Here is a 21,688-nt window from a genome sequence, read left to right on the forward strand (position 1 = left end):
ATCTCACAACCATGAGACCTTGACCTGAGCTAAAATCAAAAGTCAGACACTCCACTGACTGAGCCACCCAGGCACCCCCTGTGGCCTTTTGCTTTCTGATAAGATTGCCTCTAAGATTATCTCTTTCCCTTTTGGTTTTTAAGTTCACTATCTCATTGTAAGACATCCACCCCTACGGAGGGGAAAGACAGAGTCAAACAATGTAACATAATTAACATGACCTACTACACAGGGTTTGTCTTTAAGTCCTCATTTCTCTTGGAATAATACTAACAATGCCAGTATTGTTGTTTGATCAGTATATCATATCGACCCAACAACTTCTGATCCAAGACAACACATTTTCTTTTACTCAAATCAGCCATTTCAAAGTATGTTCCTTAGGGACAAAGGAGAATAGATACAACAACAGATGGAGCAGACAGAATGCCGCCAGTTTCCCTGGATAAATGACTTAAAATACATCTTCTTTAATGAGTAACTGAGCTTACCCTCAAGCAGGGCATCACTAATTCCTGATTTATTCTCTTCTCATACACAACTACTTCATTATAATAGGATTTTTTAATGGACATTATCTTTTTTTAAATTATCTGTAAAGAAAATATGTTATCTAGGAGAAACATCCTAGAAAAAGTTATTTCAACTTTAAAAGCAATTAAAATGTTAAGGTCTATAATCTTTAAGTTCCATAGACCCTTTCTATGATCACCCCATTCAAATTCATGCAGAAAAATAAATGCAGGAAAGTACTACAGTACGCTTTTTAAAAATTGAAATTTGCAGCATACTTTTTTTTAAAGATTTTATTTATTTACTTAGTAGAGCAAGCACAAGCAGGCAGAGCGGCAGACAGAAGGAGAGGCTGAGGGAGAGGGAGAAGCACACTTCTTGCCGAGCAAGGAGCCCGATGTGGGGCTCGATCCCAGGACCTGAGCCAAAGGCAGACGCTTCACTGACTGAGCCACCCAGGCACCTCTGCAGGATACTTTTAAAAAGTCCATAATACTTACGTGCAGGTCTCTGGACAGCGTGACATTGCTCATGTCAATGGCTCGGGGGCTATAGCCATGTGCAGCGTCTACAGAAACCTAGATGATTTATGTGAAGAAAATGAAGTCTAATTAAAAAACCCAGTGGAGAGAGATTTAAAACAAACGTCAGAAATGCAGGAAAAATAAACTTCCGCATGTAATGTTCCATTAGATGAAACCAGCAAGTATCTCTACAAACTTAGTGCACAAACATATCTAGCAAAATAAATTATGTTTGGGTGTCTCATCATTTCAGTTATGACTGAATGATACATCCCAACATCTCAGGGATCTGAGATCTCCATCCCGAAAGCTAATTATCAGAATCCAACAAATTGTGCAATGAATCCAAGATTCTGAAACATTACCTTCGTCAAATGATCACTCTATTGTTCAGTTTCTTACAGATTCGAATTGGCTGCAACAAAATTTACTCTTCCTTGTGGAAACAGTAATTAATCAAAGATGGCAATATTTACAAATGTCTCAATGGGCTAAATGTTAAGATAAAATACAATCAACTCTTTAATTTTAAAAGTACATCATACAGTAATCAACAGTTAAAAAAGTTATTCCCAATAACAACGAGACTTAATTTCTGACTTTTCGTAATTTCTGAATTTTGGCAGTTTAAAAATGAAACATATCTTCTCATCAACTGTAAGAAGATTTCTCATACTGTCCTGCATTCTTTTTTTTTTTTTTTAAGATTTATTTATTTGAGACGTGGCAGGGGCAGGGGGAGGGCAGAGGGAGAGGGAGAAGCAGGCTCTCCGCCGAGCAGGAAGCCCAATGTGGGGCTCAATCCCAGGACCCCAGGATCATGACCTGAGCAGAAGGCAGATGCTTAATGACTGAGCCACTCAGGCGACCCCTGGTTCATGCCTTAAATCTCAAGTTTTATCCTGACACATTTCATAATGTATTTGTATTTATATTACTATATTTCATATGTATATTCTCTTGTTAGACAGGGAAAAGCCAAAAAAATAAATAAATAAAAGGTACACTATAGCTCCCATCTGTGCTTTTAGAACAAAAGAGAGGCTAATGTTATGCTACCATTAGTAATGGGCTCATGGGTTATGCTCAACTTACTGGTCAGTTTTGACTAACCCCTGGCTTCTGAGCCTTCACCACTGCTGGGCACCATCTAATTGTGGAACATGTAAAAAAATCACATTTTTTTCCTCCTATAAATACTCCCTAAAAGAAAATTTGAGACTTAAAGAACATAAAGGACTTACCAAAGGTCACAGAGCTACGAACCTGAGCTGGCAGAATTCCAACTCAAGCTGTCTGACACTGGGACCACTTCCCTCTTGCTGTCACCTCTTACGCCCTCAACATACTAGAATATGTTTCTTCCCACCCTTCTACTCTCACTGCCCTCTCAAACGTTACCAGTTTCCCAGATGCTAGATTCAAAGGCCTCTTTCCAGCTGCCATCAAACCGGTGCTTCTAGATTTGACACTAGGAATCCCTGCTCTCCAGCTCCTCATTTCATGAATGCCACCCTCCTGTCTCTCTGATCAGCTTCTCCTGACCACATTTCCTCAGGCTCCTTCTGCGGCAACTCCTCTATCAGCTCCCTGAAGATTGCCCACATTCCCTGGCTCATGGCCCCTTTCCTCCATCTTCAAAGCCAGCAAGGCAGTACCTCTCTTGGCCATCTTTCTGTAATCACATCTCCCTTGCCCAAAGCCAGAGAAATTATTCCACTCCTAAGAACCCTTGAGATTATATTGGACCCACAGATAATTCACTATAATCTCCTCTGTCAAATAAAAAGATTTTTTTTTTTGTTTATTTTAGGGAGAGAGTGTGAACATGTGAGCTGGAAGAGGGAGGAGGGAATCTCAAGCAGGCTCCCTGCTGAGTGCGGAGCCCAACATGGGGCTCGATCCCATGGCCCTGAGACCACGACCTGAGTGAAATCACAAGTCAGATACTCAACCAACTGAGTCACCCAGGCACCCTACTGCCCCCACCCCCAATCTCAAGGTCTTTAACCTTGATCACACAGGCAAAAGCCCAAGTGAAGCAACATTTTCACAGATTCCAGCAACTGGGGATCATCTTTGGGAGCTGTATTCTGCCTAACACAGCAACTGTAATCAATTCTTGTTCTTTCCTTGTCATCTCTGAGTGCTGCTGTGTTCCCTACCTTACCTATTAACATTCCTAGCTACCTGGCAGTCCAGCCCGGGTCCATGGCAATCACCATTGATTACTCCTCTTCATCCATAATCATGTATCAGACAGTCACAAAATTCTGTCTTTTCTATTTCAAAAATATCTCCAGGATATATCAACTTCCCTCCATTTCCACTATCTTTGCTCTAATTCAGATATTTAATACTTCTGTTTTGTTTCATGGCATGTCTATGGTATCCTCCCAAGGAATCTGCCTTTCTGTGTTCAATCTCCCCCTTCTCTAATTCATTTCTCATTCTGTTGTCAGAATTGTATTTCCAAAATGTTTGTTATTCTCTTGATTTTTCTGCTATACAGGAAAATTCTGTGGGCATGGACTGAGCCTCCCTTGTCTTGGTATTCCCCGAAGCACCAAGCCTTACTTCATCAACTTAATGATGATAAAATGATTCCTAATCTCACAGATACTATGGCAAACATATATCTCAAAACTGATAAAAATCAGTATGAGACATGAGCAGCGGATTCACCAGTGTGGTTCTTACCTGGCTTGTCTGAGAAATGCGACGAGTCCGGTTATAGAGCGCCATGCTGTCTCCCTCCCGTGTTCTCTCAATCCTCCAACCCCACGCCAGCATGGTTTTTAAAGACTCTTTGATAGGCCAGCGATAAATTTCTTTTTCCTAGTGACAAAAAGAAAGAGGAAAATAAGGGGGTGGGTATTATGAATCTGAATGAAAATAAAAAATGTGAAATAGATTGCCTACACTTAAAGAAAAAGATTGGCATTGTTTATTTAAAAATGAAAAAGTAAAGTAAAAGTTCTGAAAAGTGCAATGTGAGCTGAGATCTAGTTAGACTAAGATTGCTAAGAGGGATCTCAGCTTATTACTGTGAGGAGGTTAATTTCCTTTAGTTTCTGATACTTTAGATAGAAACTAAAAAGGAGCAACAGTGCCAGATTATATGATACGTAGGCTTTTCCACCATCTGAATAAACAGACAAGAATAACTCTTCCTCCACAAACACCAAGCTACAAAGTTCTTTTCACCTCATTTGTCAAGATACTGATTGTCACCCCCAACGAAGTAAAATACAAGAAAACTTATAAATAACAATCATTGTAAATTACTTCATTATCCCTCATCAAGAAACTCTTAAGCATGATAAGAATATTTTCTAAAGTCCTTAAAAATATTCGGGAAGAATACAAATTAAAAAGGGACAGAAAAATATTAAGGAGAGAATAACCAATTAAATATGGATAGAAAATGGGAATAGAGAAAAAAATGACAAGATAAAAGATAAAAAATGGGGCCTTTATTTTTTTATTATTATTATGTTCAGTTAGCCAGCATATAGAACATCATTAGTTTCTGATGTCATGTTCAACAATTCATTAATTGTGTATAACACCCAGGGCTCATCACAACACATTTAAATAAAGGTGATTTTTTAAGCATATACAAATAATATATTTTAATAAGAAATTATATAATAAAGAAAAAAATTCAAAATAAATTAAAACTACAAAACCAAAAAAAACTGACAACAATAAAAAAAACAACCTCACCTTTTCAGATAATAGTTTATATGGCTTCATTAACGGTTGAACTTTAGACGAGTCTGAATATATTTCTCCATAAATCCATCCATTTGCCAACTTAAAAAAAATCATCAAAATTATTTTACATGGATTAATTTTTGAGAGTGTAGGTGTGCGTGTGTTTAAGTGTATTTGGTAAAAACAAATCTAAAATAAACCAAGACATTGATTAAGGTTTGAATTTGACCCAGCATAAGTCAATATAAAGATTTCCATCCTAACCAAGATTATTTTTGAGTAATCACTGAGAGCTATTCTTTTCATCCAAAGATTAAACACACCCAGTCTTCCTCAAACAGACCCAGGTCTGTGACTGTGTCAAAAGCACTCCCCCCCACCCACCAGGAGCAGACTATGGGGTGCATGGCCCCCATGATACCGATGCTGCCCCATTTTTGGACCCTCCACCTGAGATGCTCTTTTTATTACTTTTTCTAAATATTTTTTTGAAATGCTCATTTTAAACAGGAAACCTGGACTATTCTGCTTTATGTGGAAGATTCTCTGAATAATGCTGCCTGTTTTGTCCGCTCCAGTATTCAGTGATCTCTCAACACGTTTGTTCCACATTATCTTGCCCATGTACATATCCTGTACCCATCACCGTTTCCCTATCTCCTCTCATGTCTGCCTCTGTAATGTGAGTAACTAGACTGAATTCACTCAGGACAGCCTTCCTGGACATTTCCTCTCCATCACCACCAGCTCAGCACCCAACAGAGTCTTTATATAAAACAGAACGTAACTCATACTGACTCACTTCATAAGTAAATTACTGAACAAGGAGCCACATATTTATCAAGCAAAAGGGTTTCTTAGGAGGAGACCAATTGGTTAAGGCAAGAACTGAAACTGAATAGAAAGTCTAGCCGGATGATACGGAGCGGCTCTACAAACACCTCACAACCCGTCATGTTTAACTGTCACGTCGCCAACAGCACACGCTTATCTTAGATTCCTGTGTCCTCCTCAGCTCCATTTCTCTGACAAACCTTCACAGACATCATCTCTCAAATTTAACCAGGTTCAACGTAGTGTTACTATTCAGCCACAAGCTTTCTTTTAGAGAATTTCATGGTGGGTAGGACATGTGTTACTTATCTCATTTGCTTGCACTCCTTTTTTAACAACACAAACATGTCATCTTGCCATGTGATTTATCCTTAGTGACCTGCCGATCTACATGGTAATAAGACACACAATAGAGGAGTAGAAGGTGTAAACACTCAATTCCAATGAACAATTTTCAAGGTTTTATCTAATATAAAATTATATATAAAGTCAAAGTTTTTTTTTTTTAAAGATTTTATTTATTTAGTTGACAGAGACGGCCAGTGAGAGAGGGAACACAAGCAGGGGGAATGGGAGAGGAAGAAGCAGGCTCATAGCAGAAGAGCCTGATGTGGGGCTCGATCCCATAATGCCGGGATCACGCCCTGAGCCAAAGGCAGACGCTTAACCTCTGCGCCACCCAGGCACCCCTAAAGTCAAAGTTTCTTTAAAAGATTTCTGACCTGGAGTCACCTTTTCAGATAATAGTTTATATGGTTTCATTAATGGTTGAACTTTAGACGAGTCTGAATATATTTCTCCAAAAACCCATCCATTTGTCATAATTACTACTTGTACTTATGATTATTACTTTATACTCTCATAAATAATGTGTTAAAAACTGTATTTATGACTTCATTAATAGAATTTTTATTCCTAAAACTGTGCTTCTTATGAGTAAATACATTTGTTTTTTTTTTTTTTAAAGATTTTATTTATTTATTTGGGAAAGACAGACTGGGGGAAGGGACAGAGGGAGAGAATCCTCAAGCAGACTCCCCACTGAGCCAGACTTGGGGCTTGATCCCACAACCCTGAGATCCTAAGCTGAGACTACACCAAGAGCCTGTTGCTCGACTAACTGAGCCACCCAGGCGCCCCTTTATGAACAAATATCCTTATTCATATGTGTGTTACACATGTGTTACTGGCAGAACTAACGACTGTATCAGCAAATCGTAATTGAATGTTCTTTCCTAATCTAGATGAAGCTCTCACTTTAAAGTGGAAAGTTGTCATGGTCAGAAATATTTGAGCAGTGACCCGTCATTAGGTACACTCAGTACTGAGTTAGAACGTGATACTCTGACTTTTACCTTGTCCATTGACCACTTGTCATGAGAATGTTCCGCATACTTGTTAATGAAGTATTCCAACTTCTCAGGAATTGTGATACTATGAGAAAAATAAAGAAAAAAAAAGCTTGATTTTTATAGGAGTTACAGGAAATCATACCAATAATTTACTCACAGTTTATGACTGCATAAATCCCATTCAATGCACAAGTGTTAAAAAATCATCTTAACAAGGTATTACTTTTCCATAGTGTAGGAACAAAGTAAAACTCAAGCCGTAATGTTCTATCTGTTCATCTTATATTAATTCATACATTATTATGGCTCAACATAAATTATATTTGATAAAAATTATATATAATATAAATAAAAATAATTAAAATGTACTCAAAGGTAAGGACAATAGATTATACCAAAAAAATTTTTAAACCTGAATCAAGACATGGTTAGACTCAATGAGCTTAAAGACATACTTGTCTTCCATATTCATTCTTTGAAGTTATTCTCCCTTTTTGACTTAAGTCTCACCTGCAACAACTATAAGTGGATAAAAAATGGCTGAAATCTGGTTACATTTTTTAAATGTACTAAAATTTTAAGTTAATGTCATACAACTAATGATGTGTTAATGATTTTATATTTTGTGGTCCACATACAACATTCTAATTGTTGTTAATATGGATTATAGTGGAAAGTAACCTACTTTGTGACCTTAACACTTATTTTTTATTCCTTTCATATTTAATTGATATTTGATCTCTTGAATAGATGTTGAGTGCATGCAAGTGATGACCAAGTCTGATGGTAAATATGGGACTTGGGAATATTAAATATATCGATGAATGGAAAATTAAATAGACACATATATATATAATTCCATTCATTCACACACATAACTTATTAACACAATTAACACTGAGAACTGAATTCTAAATAAAACCTAGCATAATGAGAGGAGTCACTGTTCTTTTTCAACAATATTATCAGTCAGTGATTGAACTACAGGACACAGACATACTTAAGAAACAATATGTAAAAATCACAAAGATGTAGAAATGATTGACATCACTAAGTAAACCTAATCTGGTAAGGATTCCCCAAAGGGGCAAGCCTCGGTAAATGAATACACATGCCCAACAGTTGTTAATTAATTAGATTGTTAATCAACACTGAGACCATGACGTGCTCTGATGTTATTTTAAAATCCTGGATTATATTGTACATTAGCAAACCACAAACTTACCCATGTAGGAACTGAACATGTGATATTCTGATTTACTTACATTGGAAGAGATACAAAGGATCAATCACATAAGCCAAATACTGGGGGGTAGAGTCTTTTCTCACAGGACTGTCATCAAATACCAAACATGCAAATGAAAGGCATTATCCAACTAATGGCATACCACTCGGGTTGAAATTTTGATCTGTTATGGAAGCTAAACCAGCCGGGGGCCGCCCAGAAGCCTAAAAGTTGAACTCCCAAGCTGTGGATGCTGTGGATGGTGGCTACCAAGTGACTACCTTGCTAACCACTGATCGTGCGGAAGTCACCATGGAATCGACAAGATAATGTAGCATGAAGAGTCAGCTTTCCTCCCAAATGGGAAACCATGGTCCTACTCAAAGACAGTAACAACAAAAAGCTGAGACTCCCAAACACCTGAAGTACTGAGACATCCCACTTGTAAAATGATTTATGCAACTAAGTACAAGTAAGAAGTTTCATAATGTTAAGTAACATTTTATCTGTGGCTAAGGTTGTCACACTGCATTATAACGGCATGCTCAATTTTCCACCAATATTCTCATTTGATATTCCCTGGAATCTCATGCTTTGCTTTATGATGCTGAACATTAGCTGGTACCCCTAGGCTTTGCTGAGATGTAGTGATGGTGGAGTGACTTCCCGCAGCTCACAGGAACACCTTTGCCCTGTGTGCCGCTATCACCCCCAGTCAAAGATGACAGAGGTTGGATATAAGTATTAAGATTTAGGGTCAACTTTCAACTAAAAATATAGCTGATTCTTGATTCTTATTATTGTGGATATTTCCATGGGGTTACGTATGGAGAATCTGGATTAAGTATCCTAGAAGGTACATCTTATCTACTTCTGAAATTTGCATAATCATTATTATTACTACTATCATTCCGTCAAGTAAAGGGACTCCTATCAAAAGGATACCAATTCAAAGGGGGCATGGATTAGAGAAAGTTCACTTTAGTACCTTATTCAATTTCAGACTTCACACATCATTTACAATAAAAATCTGCTGCAATAGAAAGAGTCCATACTTTGAGGTATCAACAGGTTGTGGGTTAAAGTTCCCTTCAGAATCCATTGATGACTGTTTTTCCATCATACTGACATAATTTGACTCCATGTAGTCTGGAGGCAAAGCTCCCGCAACTGCACTCAGGCAAGGCAGTGCCAGTTTGAAAAGTTCTTGTTCATATTTCTGGGAAGAAATGGAGGACCAAAAAAAAACAAAACAAAAAACAAGACAAAACAAAACAAACACCAAAACACAAAAACCTGCGTTACTATTGAGCAAAAGTTGTCAAAATGATTGCTGTGGCTGGCAAGATGTTTTAAGAGAAAATCAGAATTACGCTGGGCTAACCTAACTCCCTTAACAGATTCTTTCTCTAGCAAATGAAACATATAGCCTGAAACCCCACCAAACAGGAGAGAGGCCGAAGTTGCCACGTAAGAAAATCTTTGCTTCCCCAAGAGTTTTTCTCCAATATTTTATGAAATAAACCTGAATATTCTAAATGTATAACATGTCTTCATAACGTAAATGTAATTTCAGTCAACAAATAGCAGAATTATAGAATATTGCTACACCATGTTATAAAGACTATCACCTGAAACACACATAAAGGATCATTCCAGAGAGTAAGAAATTTTAACTGATTTGTATCACATTACAAAGTTACGAAAAATAAAATTCTAAACCGAGAAAGAAATTCTATGGGGAATATGCACAATCAAAATTTTTGGAAAGTGTTATTTGTATATTAATTATGTCAGGGATTAAATGTGTATTTATAGATTTTTTAAACAGTAAAAAATAATTATTATTTAAGAATTATCTCACTTTTAAGTGTTTTGAATTAATGTTGTAAATCCTTCTAAAACTGCCTTCTACATATTATTTTAAAAGGATCCTCAGTTTACCAAAGGCAATTCAGTGACAAAAAGCATCAAGATGTAGCTTTCAACTGTAATCACGGGTGAACTTCACTCTATTACATAGCAAACTTCTGGATATCCTGCTCCAGGATATCTGATTTTGATTAATAATTTAAGCAGAAGCAAACAAAGCTGTTCTGATTTTCCCTGAAGAACGATCCCCACCCCTCGCCTTCTGAAAATATATGAACTATTCTTTATAAATATGCCAACTATTACAGAATGTCACATATAGAAAGCAACACAGAGTGGAGTGACTTAAGCCTCCATAGCAGCAAAATGGGAAAAGCCAGTAAGGCCACTGGAACATTGCAATTTCATGAGACTGTATTTTTATATTTGATTAGATTTCTTCATGGTTTTAAGATCTGGGTGACTAGGGAGGGTTTGAGTCCAGGTAAATCCAAATGCACCAGAAACTTAACCATGCGCATAATTTCCTGAAATGCTTAGCCATTTTAAGTTCTGAAGGTGTTACGATCACAAGGAACATGTTACCATAATGATTACTGAACTTAAATATAAACTGCATTCTCAACATTTGTTAGACACTGAAAAAGAACTAAGTCTTAATAAGTAAAGATAATATTCTACTAGGAATATTTATGGCTTTTAAATTTTTTATCACACAAAGTCCACAAAATCTTCAATCACCTTTTGAGACAGGGCATCAAAAATGCCCCAAAACAACTTTCTTGATAAATGAAGCTCTTCCTCTGAGGCAGCTCCAAAGTTCCCCCACCCTCCAGGCAGGCAGTAATATTTCCAGCATCTTTCATAATGATTTGTCAGCAGCTATGGGAGAAAACAATTATAAAAGCAATGAGTGAAAGATACCTTTCATATTTTTTCCCATTTCTTCCCATTTGACACTCAAATGCCATGTAATAAGGTCAAGTGAAACAAAACCGCTCAATCCTAAATTAATTCTTCTGGAGAATACTATTACCTTATATACCATGCCTCTTTAAAATGTAACACTGGTCACAGTATGAGGGCCCCATGCCCAATTTTACACATAAGTGCATTTTGAACAGCATTCTTTACAAGGCTGGGTATGGATGTATCCCTGGGTCCTACATTAGTTGCTATCATTTACTCAGTTTTATGAGTCGCCATCCCCTGGATATGCACATCTGCACTTAAGGAAAGGACTGATGCCAGGGTGACCCAGGGGCACAAGGAAGTATGTCTAGGGTACAGCACCTGAAATGTACATTCTAAGGGAAGTCTACCTCTGAATATTTTTGCTTCCTTTTTGCCAAACCTTAATCACCACACTTCAGGCTTTGCTTCAGAACTTCTCTCTCTCAATAAGCGTCCTAAACTACTCTGTTTCAGTAACTTCTTTACTTATCTTTATTTGGTGGTTATGGATGCAGTTTATTATCTTGCCGAGTGTCTGTATTCATCTTCAGTTTTCATCTATGTACGTTTTGTTTGTTTAGGGCTAGACTGTAAGTTCAAAGACAAAGTAGAATCTTCTAATTCTTCAGTAGTTCTTTCATAATTCATTTTTTATTTTTAAACTAACAAACATTCACAACTACTTGCTGAATTAATGAAATGATTTTTATGAATCAACTACAAGTTTTTGGACTCTCTTTTCTGTAACTAAGGGGGGAAATAGATCAAAAAGGATTGATGTTATTAAAACAAACTACATCTCTTATTAGAGAAATACTTCCAGTTTGGTCTCCCTCTCAATTACAACACACACATGCACACAATTTAGAAATCTTGAATAATGAAATATTGAGATCTAATGTGTTTGGATTAACTTGTTAATATTTACAACCTAAAAGAGTTTATCACAAAAAGTAATACTATCTCTTTTTCTCAGGTACCTTTCAGATCATTAGTATGAAGAAAATTTTGTATGGCAAGAGCTCTTCTAGACGATAAAAACTGTTAAAATGGGATTTTTAGCAAGGATATCATTTACTTTGCATCATTCATTAATCTAAATTTACTAAACCAAAATGAATTTTCAGGGAGAAAGACTGTATTTGCTAAATATCTATGGATGCTTAGAGTAATAGCAGCTCAAAATACCAACTCATATCTCAGACTTCTCTTTTCCAACACTGGTACTGGGAGGCCATGAGGAAAAATGAGGTTTACGAGATGACAGTACAGAAAGGCTCCCCATAAAACAGTCCACTATATGCCTATGACCTCCACCCACAGACCATGCTACTGATGTAGTAGGACACACCGAATATTCCAATCCTACATCTGGATTGCGATATTAGATGACAGAAATATATTTTCAAGTCAGTAAGACACTATGAGCCCCGATCATTCATGAGCAGAATAATGAAGCCGGACAGAGAAAACGTCAGTGATTCTTCTATACTCGGTGACAAACGGCAACTGCATAGACAGAGAGGTTATCCTTGAACCCTATGATGTAACATTTGGAAACTGCCATGTGACTACCAACTTAGAAAATGGGTGTTTTGAAAGCCTGCCCTTTATCCCTTGAGGTTGCTAATATTTCAGGCCATACCTACTACATGTTTTCCAACTTTAAGAATAGCTTGGCTCATGTTTTCTTTGTTGCCCATTCTTCCCATTGGTTTCCATTTCCATTTATCTACAGGAAATCAATCGTAGAACTTCTATGATATTTTAGGACTTATTTTATTATGATATACACAGTTGTCAAATTTATATGCCCACTTTCAAGAACTGGAAGAAATTTTCCAGCATCAAAAATCAAGCATGGTGCTTCTAAGAGCTATACATAGTGTAAGAGAAGAAAAATCAGGGGACCCAGAATTCACATAACTATGGACATTTCCTCTACTTACCTTAAGAGGCATCTTTGCATGTTCATTTAATAATGGGACATCAAATACTAATCTTCGGAGCAAGTGTTGCATCATAGAAGGTCTCAATTGGCTGGTGGGACAAAGTTCATTTTAATAACAAAGAGAAATGTCTCTAAACTAAGGAAAGAATTCAAGAGCTAAATTATATAAGCCAAGAACCTGTACCTACACCTCTCTTCAGATGGTGTTAATTAGGTGCCCCCAATCCAAAGATGAACCCACCACCACACAATTGTACAAAAGGTTACATTTCCAACTCCTCTCTATCTGCTCCATCTGAAGCCCACTCCTTATTTGCTACAAATGTTCCTCGTCTCCCCTTCACTTCCCAACCACCCACAACCACAGACCCCACTGTTTTCTGAGACCCTTGCTCCAGTAATTATAGTAAGTGCTTCTTCCCTCACTCCACTGGCTGGGAAGGGTCTTCAGTGACTGAATTAGAAGCAAACACAAGAGGGAGTGTTGAAACAGGAGGGAGGGGAAAAGGCTGAGGCAGAAATTCGGCCAGAGGAGGATGGGAAAGAAAGCTCACACACATCTATTGTGTCTGGTCATCCTGAATGCTTCACCTCGCTTAATAAGTAGATAAACTCTGTGAGATAGTTATTTTGGTCCCATTTCCCATCTGGCTTCTAAATCCACATACTTCGCTATGAGTGAAAACATTTCCTCACCAGTGCACTGCTAGGCCACACGCCTTCACCTGCTCTTGCAATTAGAAGGAAACCATCACCCCAGCCAGGGGCTTGAGAAACTGCCACTTTAGTTGTCAGAACCCCAACAGGAGAAGGTATGTTCTGGCTTCCAGAGTAAGACAGTTGAACACTTCTACCTCTAGGAAGTGGTTTTCCAGGATGGAGGAAATAGTCAGCCTCACGATTGCCACAGTAAGTAATGCTTTCATATTATACTGTATCATCTTTTATATTTAATAAGTCTGTTTTTTCTTTTCTTTACTGGAAGAGGAGTTAAAATCATCATACATAGCCGAAAGGGGAGAATCTATTAATTTTACACTCAAGTGGCCAGGGACTCCTCACACAGTTCCCCTACCCACCAACATCCAGAACAGTAACACTGGTCCAGCACTCTCTCCAATGGCCAAATACCCTACAGAGGTCTGGAGGAAGACTTCTGAAATTGACCAGGAGCAAGGGTGCTCTGATAGGACTCCAACCTCGGGTAAGTGGACCACCTAAAATGGATTCGTTTTTTGGTACAGAAATTTCTTCCAAAGTTCCTATTTGTCAAGGGCCATGTAGTAAATTCTCTTTCTCAAAGAAGCAGCAGCTTGATACGGAGGAGTTCGTTCCCCACTTACCCACAAATAGAGAGCAAACAAATTTCTATGGCATCCCGCTGAGCTTTGGTAAGAGAGCAGCCCTTAGAGAGTCTGTACACAGTGTGAAGTAAGGAGTCAATGAGAGAGGCATGGTGCTCTGTGCCCGCAAAAAGAGGGGCGCATCTCGTTAACAGAGGCAGCACGGCTGTGCAAAGGTACCGATTGAGGGCCAAGGCCATGTCTGTAGCACTCAGAGCAGCCTAGAAAGCAATTGTGACAGTAGAGAGTCATTAGTGTTCGGTAGTAGACCACACTCGAAGGGATGAACAGGTGGACATGGGATTTCATTCTCTAGAAAATGACAAGTATATGAACAAGGGAGATGTACTCCTCGGTTATATCTTTAAGTGTGGTTCCTATGATTTTTTTTACCACTAGAAACAATCAACTTTCAATTGCTCTGTTTATGAGATAAAAATGAAATGATAGCTATAGTGCTTGCTCCCCCCTCAAGAAACCCAAGAGGCTCACATTCTATAATAAGGTATAAGGGAAGGATGGATATGAGACGAAGACACTAATGATATTTAGGAATGTGACTTATTTACATTTATATTTTAGCTCATGGCCAGCAGAATTAATAGCCAAAGGCTGATTGTCTTATTATGTTCTCAGCTCTCCTGTTTAGGTCAGAATTTCATGTGAACACACCCAACAAAGAAAAAAGAAATTTCAGTTTCTTTTTATGATTCTCCTCTCTTGACTTTCCTGAAAGAGCTATTATCAGCTCAAGATCTGATTTCCTCTGGAATCAAAAAGATCCGTTTAATTGACAATAAAAGAAGGTATTATTATAACTACTGAAATAACATTTAGAGCTTCAGCTTATTCTATAATGCTTCCAAGAGCAGAATATTTACACCAGTCATGACAGATTTTCAATGTGGGCCACTGGCTGGATAGATTTCAGACTTATCTGTGCTTTAAAAATAAAGATACCAGGATGACATTATAATTGGCACAACTCAACAATGTCCATTAAACATTCTTAATACTATAACTGCTTTCCGTGAGAGGCGTAATTCTTTAGGCCAATTTGGAGGTTAAAAGGAGCCACTGTGACCTCCCAAATTCGGATGATATGAACTTACTGTCTTCCGCAGTACCTGATCAGAATTCTTATCATACTCCTGAGGTTCTAAGTTGTCTCCACTATTCAGTGAATTCCTTAGGACACAGTCTATTTTATTTTTAGTTTACCCACTGCCTGCCTAAAAATATAATAGGTATTCAATAAACATTTGGTGACAGTGTATAAATGAATGAATATATTTATGGAGAATATCACAAGCCAGAGAATGAAGAGTCAAAAGTTGAGGATGTCAACTTTTCAAATCATTACCGTGTCTAAAGAAGCAGCAGCCCGGAGATCTGGCAGAAAGCCAACCTCGAGAAGATGGAGGAGGAAATCTTGAACCTCAATCCCATAGACCCTGTCAAGGAACAAAACCATGGCTGCCTTGTGATCTGGGCAAAACCCCGCAGACATGTCAGGCTCCACCACATTCCCATCTAAAAGAGAGAAGGTGACATATCATTGTTAATGGATTGCAAATGGCTTCTCTCCAGGCTTCTCAAGTTTTAAAATGGTCAAGTTATCAGTTGAATGGATTTTTGTCCCTTCTACTACCCACAAACAAGTGCTGGGAATTGGCTGAGGAATTATGCCAGTGCAATTTAAATTCAAGGTCATTCAAAATGTGATTTAGGAATCCATTCATTAATTGCATGTAGGATCAAAGACACAGTATTATGCTAGATAACAGAAGGAAACAAAAAGGCATCCAAAATCTACATTGTAAAACTAGCAGTAAATACCATAAAAAGTTAAATTGTAAAGTTTTCACTGTTTTCAAAAATGAGAGCCTCTTTCAAACACTAATAAAGCTCACATATCCCTATGTGATAATCATGATTCATTTACATATTTATGGGTTAGACAATTACAAAATGATGAAACAACTCTATGAATCAGTTTGACTTTAAATATGTTTCATTATTCATAATAGCATTTAACAACATTTAAGACATATTTGAGAGTCATATTATTATTCTCTATTAATCAATATTTGATGCCTATATAGATGAGTGAACCTCTTAGAAGAATTCCATAGATTCACAGGTTGGCAACCACAGATACGAGGAATTTGGGGATTATGTACCAATTTAAAATATTGGAGGGCAGATGTGTTTCCTGTTTGACCATGTAATAATAATGATGCCAGTACTCTGCTACTGATGACACACTGTAAGATTCTACAAATAATATCACAGAATCTTTAATACTGATGCAGTGTTGAAGAAGAAGGGACCCAGGGAAAAAGGATACAGGATTACAATCATCCTGGAAAAATAAAGTCACAACTTTTTTGTTTTCCTTCTAATTAAGGAACGGATTTCTTATTTGAATCATGAAAATAAATAAGAAACAGTATTTTAAGGGAAATTATATTAAAGGTTAATATGAAATCGCTTCCATCCTTATTAAATTATAATACCCAATATACCTACTACTTTTCTTCCTATAATTAAAATAATGGGAATAATAGCTCTTATTTGTATTGTTATCAGGCACTCTGCTAGGAATGTTCCAGACACGATCTTACACAGTTTTCAAGAGCACACTACGAGGCTGGTATTCTTAGCTAGTTTAACAGATGACAACTGACCTTCAGGAAAGTTAAGTAACCTTCCCAGGGTCGTACACCTAGCAATTGGCAAAGTTAGATTTAAACCAAGGAAAATCAGATTTAAAGCCCAACCAGTAATGTTAAATCAGTGTGGTATACTTTTTAATTAAAATTCTGTATGAAATTCCCATTTAATTCTCCTAAAAATCACATTATTAGGGAATTTAAATGTAACGGATTCTACGATTTTAATATACAGTTGTGCCTAAGGAAATAGTAAGCCACCCATTGATCCTAAAATAAGATTTCTGTTTCAAACACGCTTTCGCACAGACATTTGTTTTCAGGCGTGTTACAGCTCCATATGCCTGGGACTCAAGACTCATCGATTTGCTACAGCTACGGTTTTATCTTCACCATCTCCTGAACACCATGGAGACCAATAAAGTTGAGGAACTGCCTCCTGTCCGACTTCTGGCTTTTGAACTGGAAGGAGGAGGGCCAGGTGCACTGGCCTTACCCTGTGACACCTGCAGTATTCATCCACGTGCAGTTATGGCCTCGGACAGTCTGTCCGAACGTGCTGGGGCCAAGTGCTGCAGGCACTGGACATCGACTTTTGAGGTCGTGTGCTTGCCCTCAGGGTTCTGAACCCCTCCCGCTTACATTATTTTGGGGCCATGCTGTAGTTCTAAAATAGGTGTGATAAAAGATTTTGAGAAAGGTCTCAGCTACCAAGAAGGGAGGAAGAGGCAAACTTCCTCGAAGTGGCTCAGGATGTAGGGCAAAGAAAAGACGCCTTATTTAAGTAAATGAACAGTACGCAAGAAGATCTCGTATGTACGCAAAAGGAAGAAATCGCCCCAAGGGGAGAAGGCGACAAGCCAGGGGACAATTTTTCATCTGCAGCTTTCCTTCACATCATAAGGAACGGTCAGCTACCGTGGCTGCTTATGTCACCCGGAAGGAAGGCTTGGGTCTGTGAGCTGGGCACATAGGAAGCATTACTTTCTCATCCTCAGAAGGCTGGCAAGGAGGGGCAGCCGGACTCAGTTACGCAGCGGTCCCTGCATTTGAGACTTCAGATAATAACAGCTAATCCTCTCTGGGGCATAACTGATGCAGGAAATGATCATAACATGCACGTTCTACCTAACCGCATTTTCTTCTCAAATTAGAAGTTTAAGTAAAAATGATATGTGCAACAATATCCAATAAAGTGTTGAAAAGTGAACAGAACTGAAGCTGGAAAAAGGAAAACTAAAGTGTAATCTGGAATCTAACCAACCCTTGTCTTCGATAACTCTCAAATCTTTGTTTCTATGCGAGGCAGAGTGTAAACCATGACCCAGGGCCTGGGCCTCGGGCCTCTGCCACCTGCCATTTCTGCTGTAGCTTGGGGCGCTGCAGTGGTCAGTGAGGGTGTCCACGGAGGCCCTCCAGCCACCTCCACAGTGCAGCATCCACACTTCACTCAGTGCTGCCTGAGCTCTCCTTCTTCCCCAACCGAATCTGGGCTACAGCATTTGCTGGCATTTACGTAGAGAACAGACTATAATTTCATTCTCCATGCTTCTGACTTAATATTAAAAACTAATCATGGCACCTGCGTGGCTCAATCAGTTAAGCAAGCAATCAACTCTTGGTTTTGGCTCAGGTCATGATCTCAGGGTCATGAGATCGAGCCCCAGGTCAGATTCCAGGGTCAGTGAAGAGTCTGATTGAGATTCTCTCTCTCCCTCTCCCTCTACTCCTCCCCCCACTCACACTCTCCCCCCTTAAAATAAATAAATAAAATAAAATCTTTAAAAACAAACAAACAAAAAAAACTAATCACAAACAGTTGCTAAACCAAAATGACATAATGTAAAAGGACAATAAACATTTGGTGAAAATGGTAAAATTTTTATTTTTAAAGTTTTCTCCTTAGTCTCGAAAAGAGCATTTCTTTCAACACACTGGGAATTTTTTTAATCTCTAAGTCAAAAGCTATGATAATTTTGAGGGGAAAAAAGCATCATAAGAAAATGGTAATGAAAACTATCCAAAAGGGTGAGTAAAAGAATTGCAGTCAAGAAAGAGAAGAATGAGGACCAAAAACAGTAGGAAAGAAATTAGGTAAGACAGGTGAGGTATATATTTCCTCTTCTTGGGGAAACTATCAGAAATGTCATGTAAAAAATTACTAAAATCTCATTGAAAACAGCTGTTTAAAAATGATAAAAATCTCATTGAAAACAGCTGTTTCAAAACAATGAGAACAGAAAATACTTTATAAAAAAGTAGTATCTTTTTTCAATTATATATAAATGTTTGTAAACATATGTGAAGAATATGGGAATAGAGCTTTTCTTGATTCAATCAAAATAACGTACTTTATAGTTCTCTTCTTAAAGAAACTGAAATCCTGTAACTATCCTGTAGGACAGGGTAGGGTGGGGGGGGGAAATGTGGATGCTGATAATATTATTTAAAACTCCTGTCCTCCAATGTCCCACCGAATTACAAAGAATGGAAGTTGGCCTTACCTTTGGCTATTGTTGGCATCTGAAAACCAATGCTGATTACTCCCACCAAATCTCCCAGTGGAATTAGGGATCAAAATGGACCGGATTCTGATGGCTTCCCCCTTACCAGCATGAATCAACTATGGGAAGAAAAATAAAAGAACATTAGAAAATCTTCGTGAAATCAATGTTATAATTCCATCTAGAAAATCTTAAGTATGGGAATCCAAGTCTAAAATATTTTTCTGTTCATCATACATATAAAATTAGACCTCTGGTAGAAGCTGTTGTTTCAGGCTTACATTACAGACAGATATTTACTTGCCCACAGTTTTACTGACACCAGCATACGCTGAATTATGTATTACAAAGAAAAAAATTATCTTTAGACCCAGAACATATAGTAATATTTATGACTGATTTAGCCTCTTTTCTTGCTTGGGGTTGAAAATGTAATTGTAAATCCATCTACATTCCACATGGATTTCTCCAAAGGAAGGGTGTACAATGTGTGTGTGTGTTGGGGGGAATGGTGAATAGGAATCATAACAGGTGTTTCAGACAGTCACTGGCTAACCAAGCACCTGCCCTGTGAGGACCATGGGGGGCCTCAAGAATCTTAGCCATGGGACGCCTCAAGAATCTTAGCCACGGGGCGCCTGGGTGGCTCAGTAATTGAGCGCCTGCCTTTGGCTTGGGTCATGATCCCAGGGTCCTGGGATCAAGACCCACATCGGGCTCCCTGCTCGGATGAAAGCCTCCTTCTCCCTCTCCCTCTGCCCCTGCTTGTGTTCCNGCTTGTGTTCCCTCTCTCACTGGCTGTCTCTATCTCTGTCGAATAAATAAATAAAATCTTAAAAAAAAAAAAAAAAAGAATCTCTCTCCTTCTCCCTCTGCCCCTCCCTGCTGTGCTCTCTCTCTCTGAAATAAATAGATTTTTTTTTTTAAAAGAAAATTATGTTAAACTTATGTGGAAAGAAAAATGAAACTGTTATCAGAATTCATATAAAATAGACCAGTCAGAAAATATTTTCCCCCAGTAATGAATAGAGAATAATCATTAGAATTTGCATTTCTAGCTGTTTGGATTATGGTTCAGAGTTTGAATAAATCATGAACTAAGACTCTTCTAATGTTGTCTTTCTCTGAATGTTATACAACCGAACAAGTTATATAAGGAAGGGGGGAAAGGTTATTTTATTCAACTTACAGCCTATCGTTGTTTTCAACATAATAAATTAAGTCATTCTATCTGTAAATAATACATAGTCAGTTAAGATATTTGAAGGCTTATAACTCTTACCATTAAGACGTTAGCCTGTCAATCCATCAAAATTCTAGAGAACATAGGCAGCAACCTCTACGACATCGGCCAGAGCAACTTTTTCATGACACATCTCCAAAGGCAAGAGAAACAAAAGATAAAATGAACATATGGGACTTCATCAGGATAAAAAGCTTCTGCACAGCCAAGGAAACAGTCAAAAAAACTAAGAGGCAGCCCACGGAATGGGAGAATATATTTGCAAAGGACACTACAGATAAGGGACTGGTATCCAAGATCTACAAAGAACTTCTCAAACTCAATACACGAGAAACAAATAAACAAATCATAAAATGGGCAGAAGATATGAACAGACACTTTTCCAATGAAGACATACAAATGGCTAACAGACACATGAAAAAATGTTCAAAATCATTAGCCATCAGGGAAATTCAAATCAAAACCACACTGAGATACCACCTTACGCCAGTTAGAATGGCAAAGATAGACAAGGCAAGAAACAACAATTGTTGGAGAGGATGTGGAGAAAGGGGATCCCTCCTACATTGTTGGTGGGAATGCAAGTTGGTACAGCCACTCTGGAAAACAGTGTGGAGGTCCCTTAAAAAGTTAAAAATTGAACTACCCTATGACCCAGCCATTGCACTACTGGGTGTTTACCCCAAAGATACAGACGTAGTAAAGAGAAGGGCCATATGCACCCCAATGTTCATAGCTGCATTGTCCACAATAGCCAAATCATGGAAGGAGCCGAGATGCCCTTCAACAGATGACTGGATTAAGAAGCTGTGGTCCATATATACAATGGAATATTACTCAGCTATCAGAAAGAACGAATTCTCAACATTTGCTGCAACATGGACGGCACTGGAGGAGATAATGCTAAGTGAAATAAGTCAAGCAGAGAAAGACAATTATCATATGATTTCTCTCATCTATGGAACATAAGAACTAGGA

The 21,688-nt window shown here is 38.1% G+C and overlaps 1 protein-coding gene across 1 annotated transcript in view; it reads right to left on the reverse strand.

The window, feature by feature from the left end:
* The window catches only part of RYR2 (ryanodine receptor 2), a 445,869-nt gene that overhangs the window by 157,042 nt on the left and 267,139 nt on the right, over window positions 1–21,688 (reverse strand). The window contains 11 exon segments of the mRNA XM_034663566.1: window positions 1,014–1,091; window positions 3,738–3,875; window positions 4,767–4,856; window positions 6,947–7,025; window positions 9,224–9,387; window positions 10,782–10,922; window positions 12,944–13,034; window positions 14,289–14,509; window positions 15,652–15,821; window positions 19,468–19,538; window positions 19,540–19,586. Coding sequence (XP_034519457.1) covers window positions 1,014–1,091; window positions 3,738–3,875; window positions 4,767–4,856; window positions 6,947–7,025; window positions 9,224–9,387; window positions 10,782–10,922; window positions 12,944–13,034; window positions 14,289–14,509; window positions 15,652–15,821; window positions 19,468–19,538; window positions 19,540–19,586 — 1,290 coding nt within the window.

The sequence above is a fragment of the Ailuropoda melanoleuca genome, chromosome 6 (genome assembly GCF_002007445.2).
Source record: "Ailuropoda melanoleuca isolate Jingjing chromosome 6, ASM200744v2, whole genome shotgun sequence".
Lineage (NCBI taxonomy): Eukaryota > Metazoa > Chordata > Mammalia > Carnivora > Ursidae > Ailuropoda > Ailuropoda melanoleuca.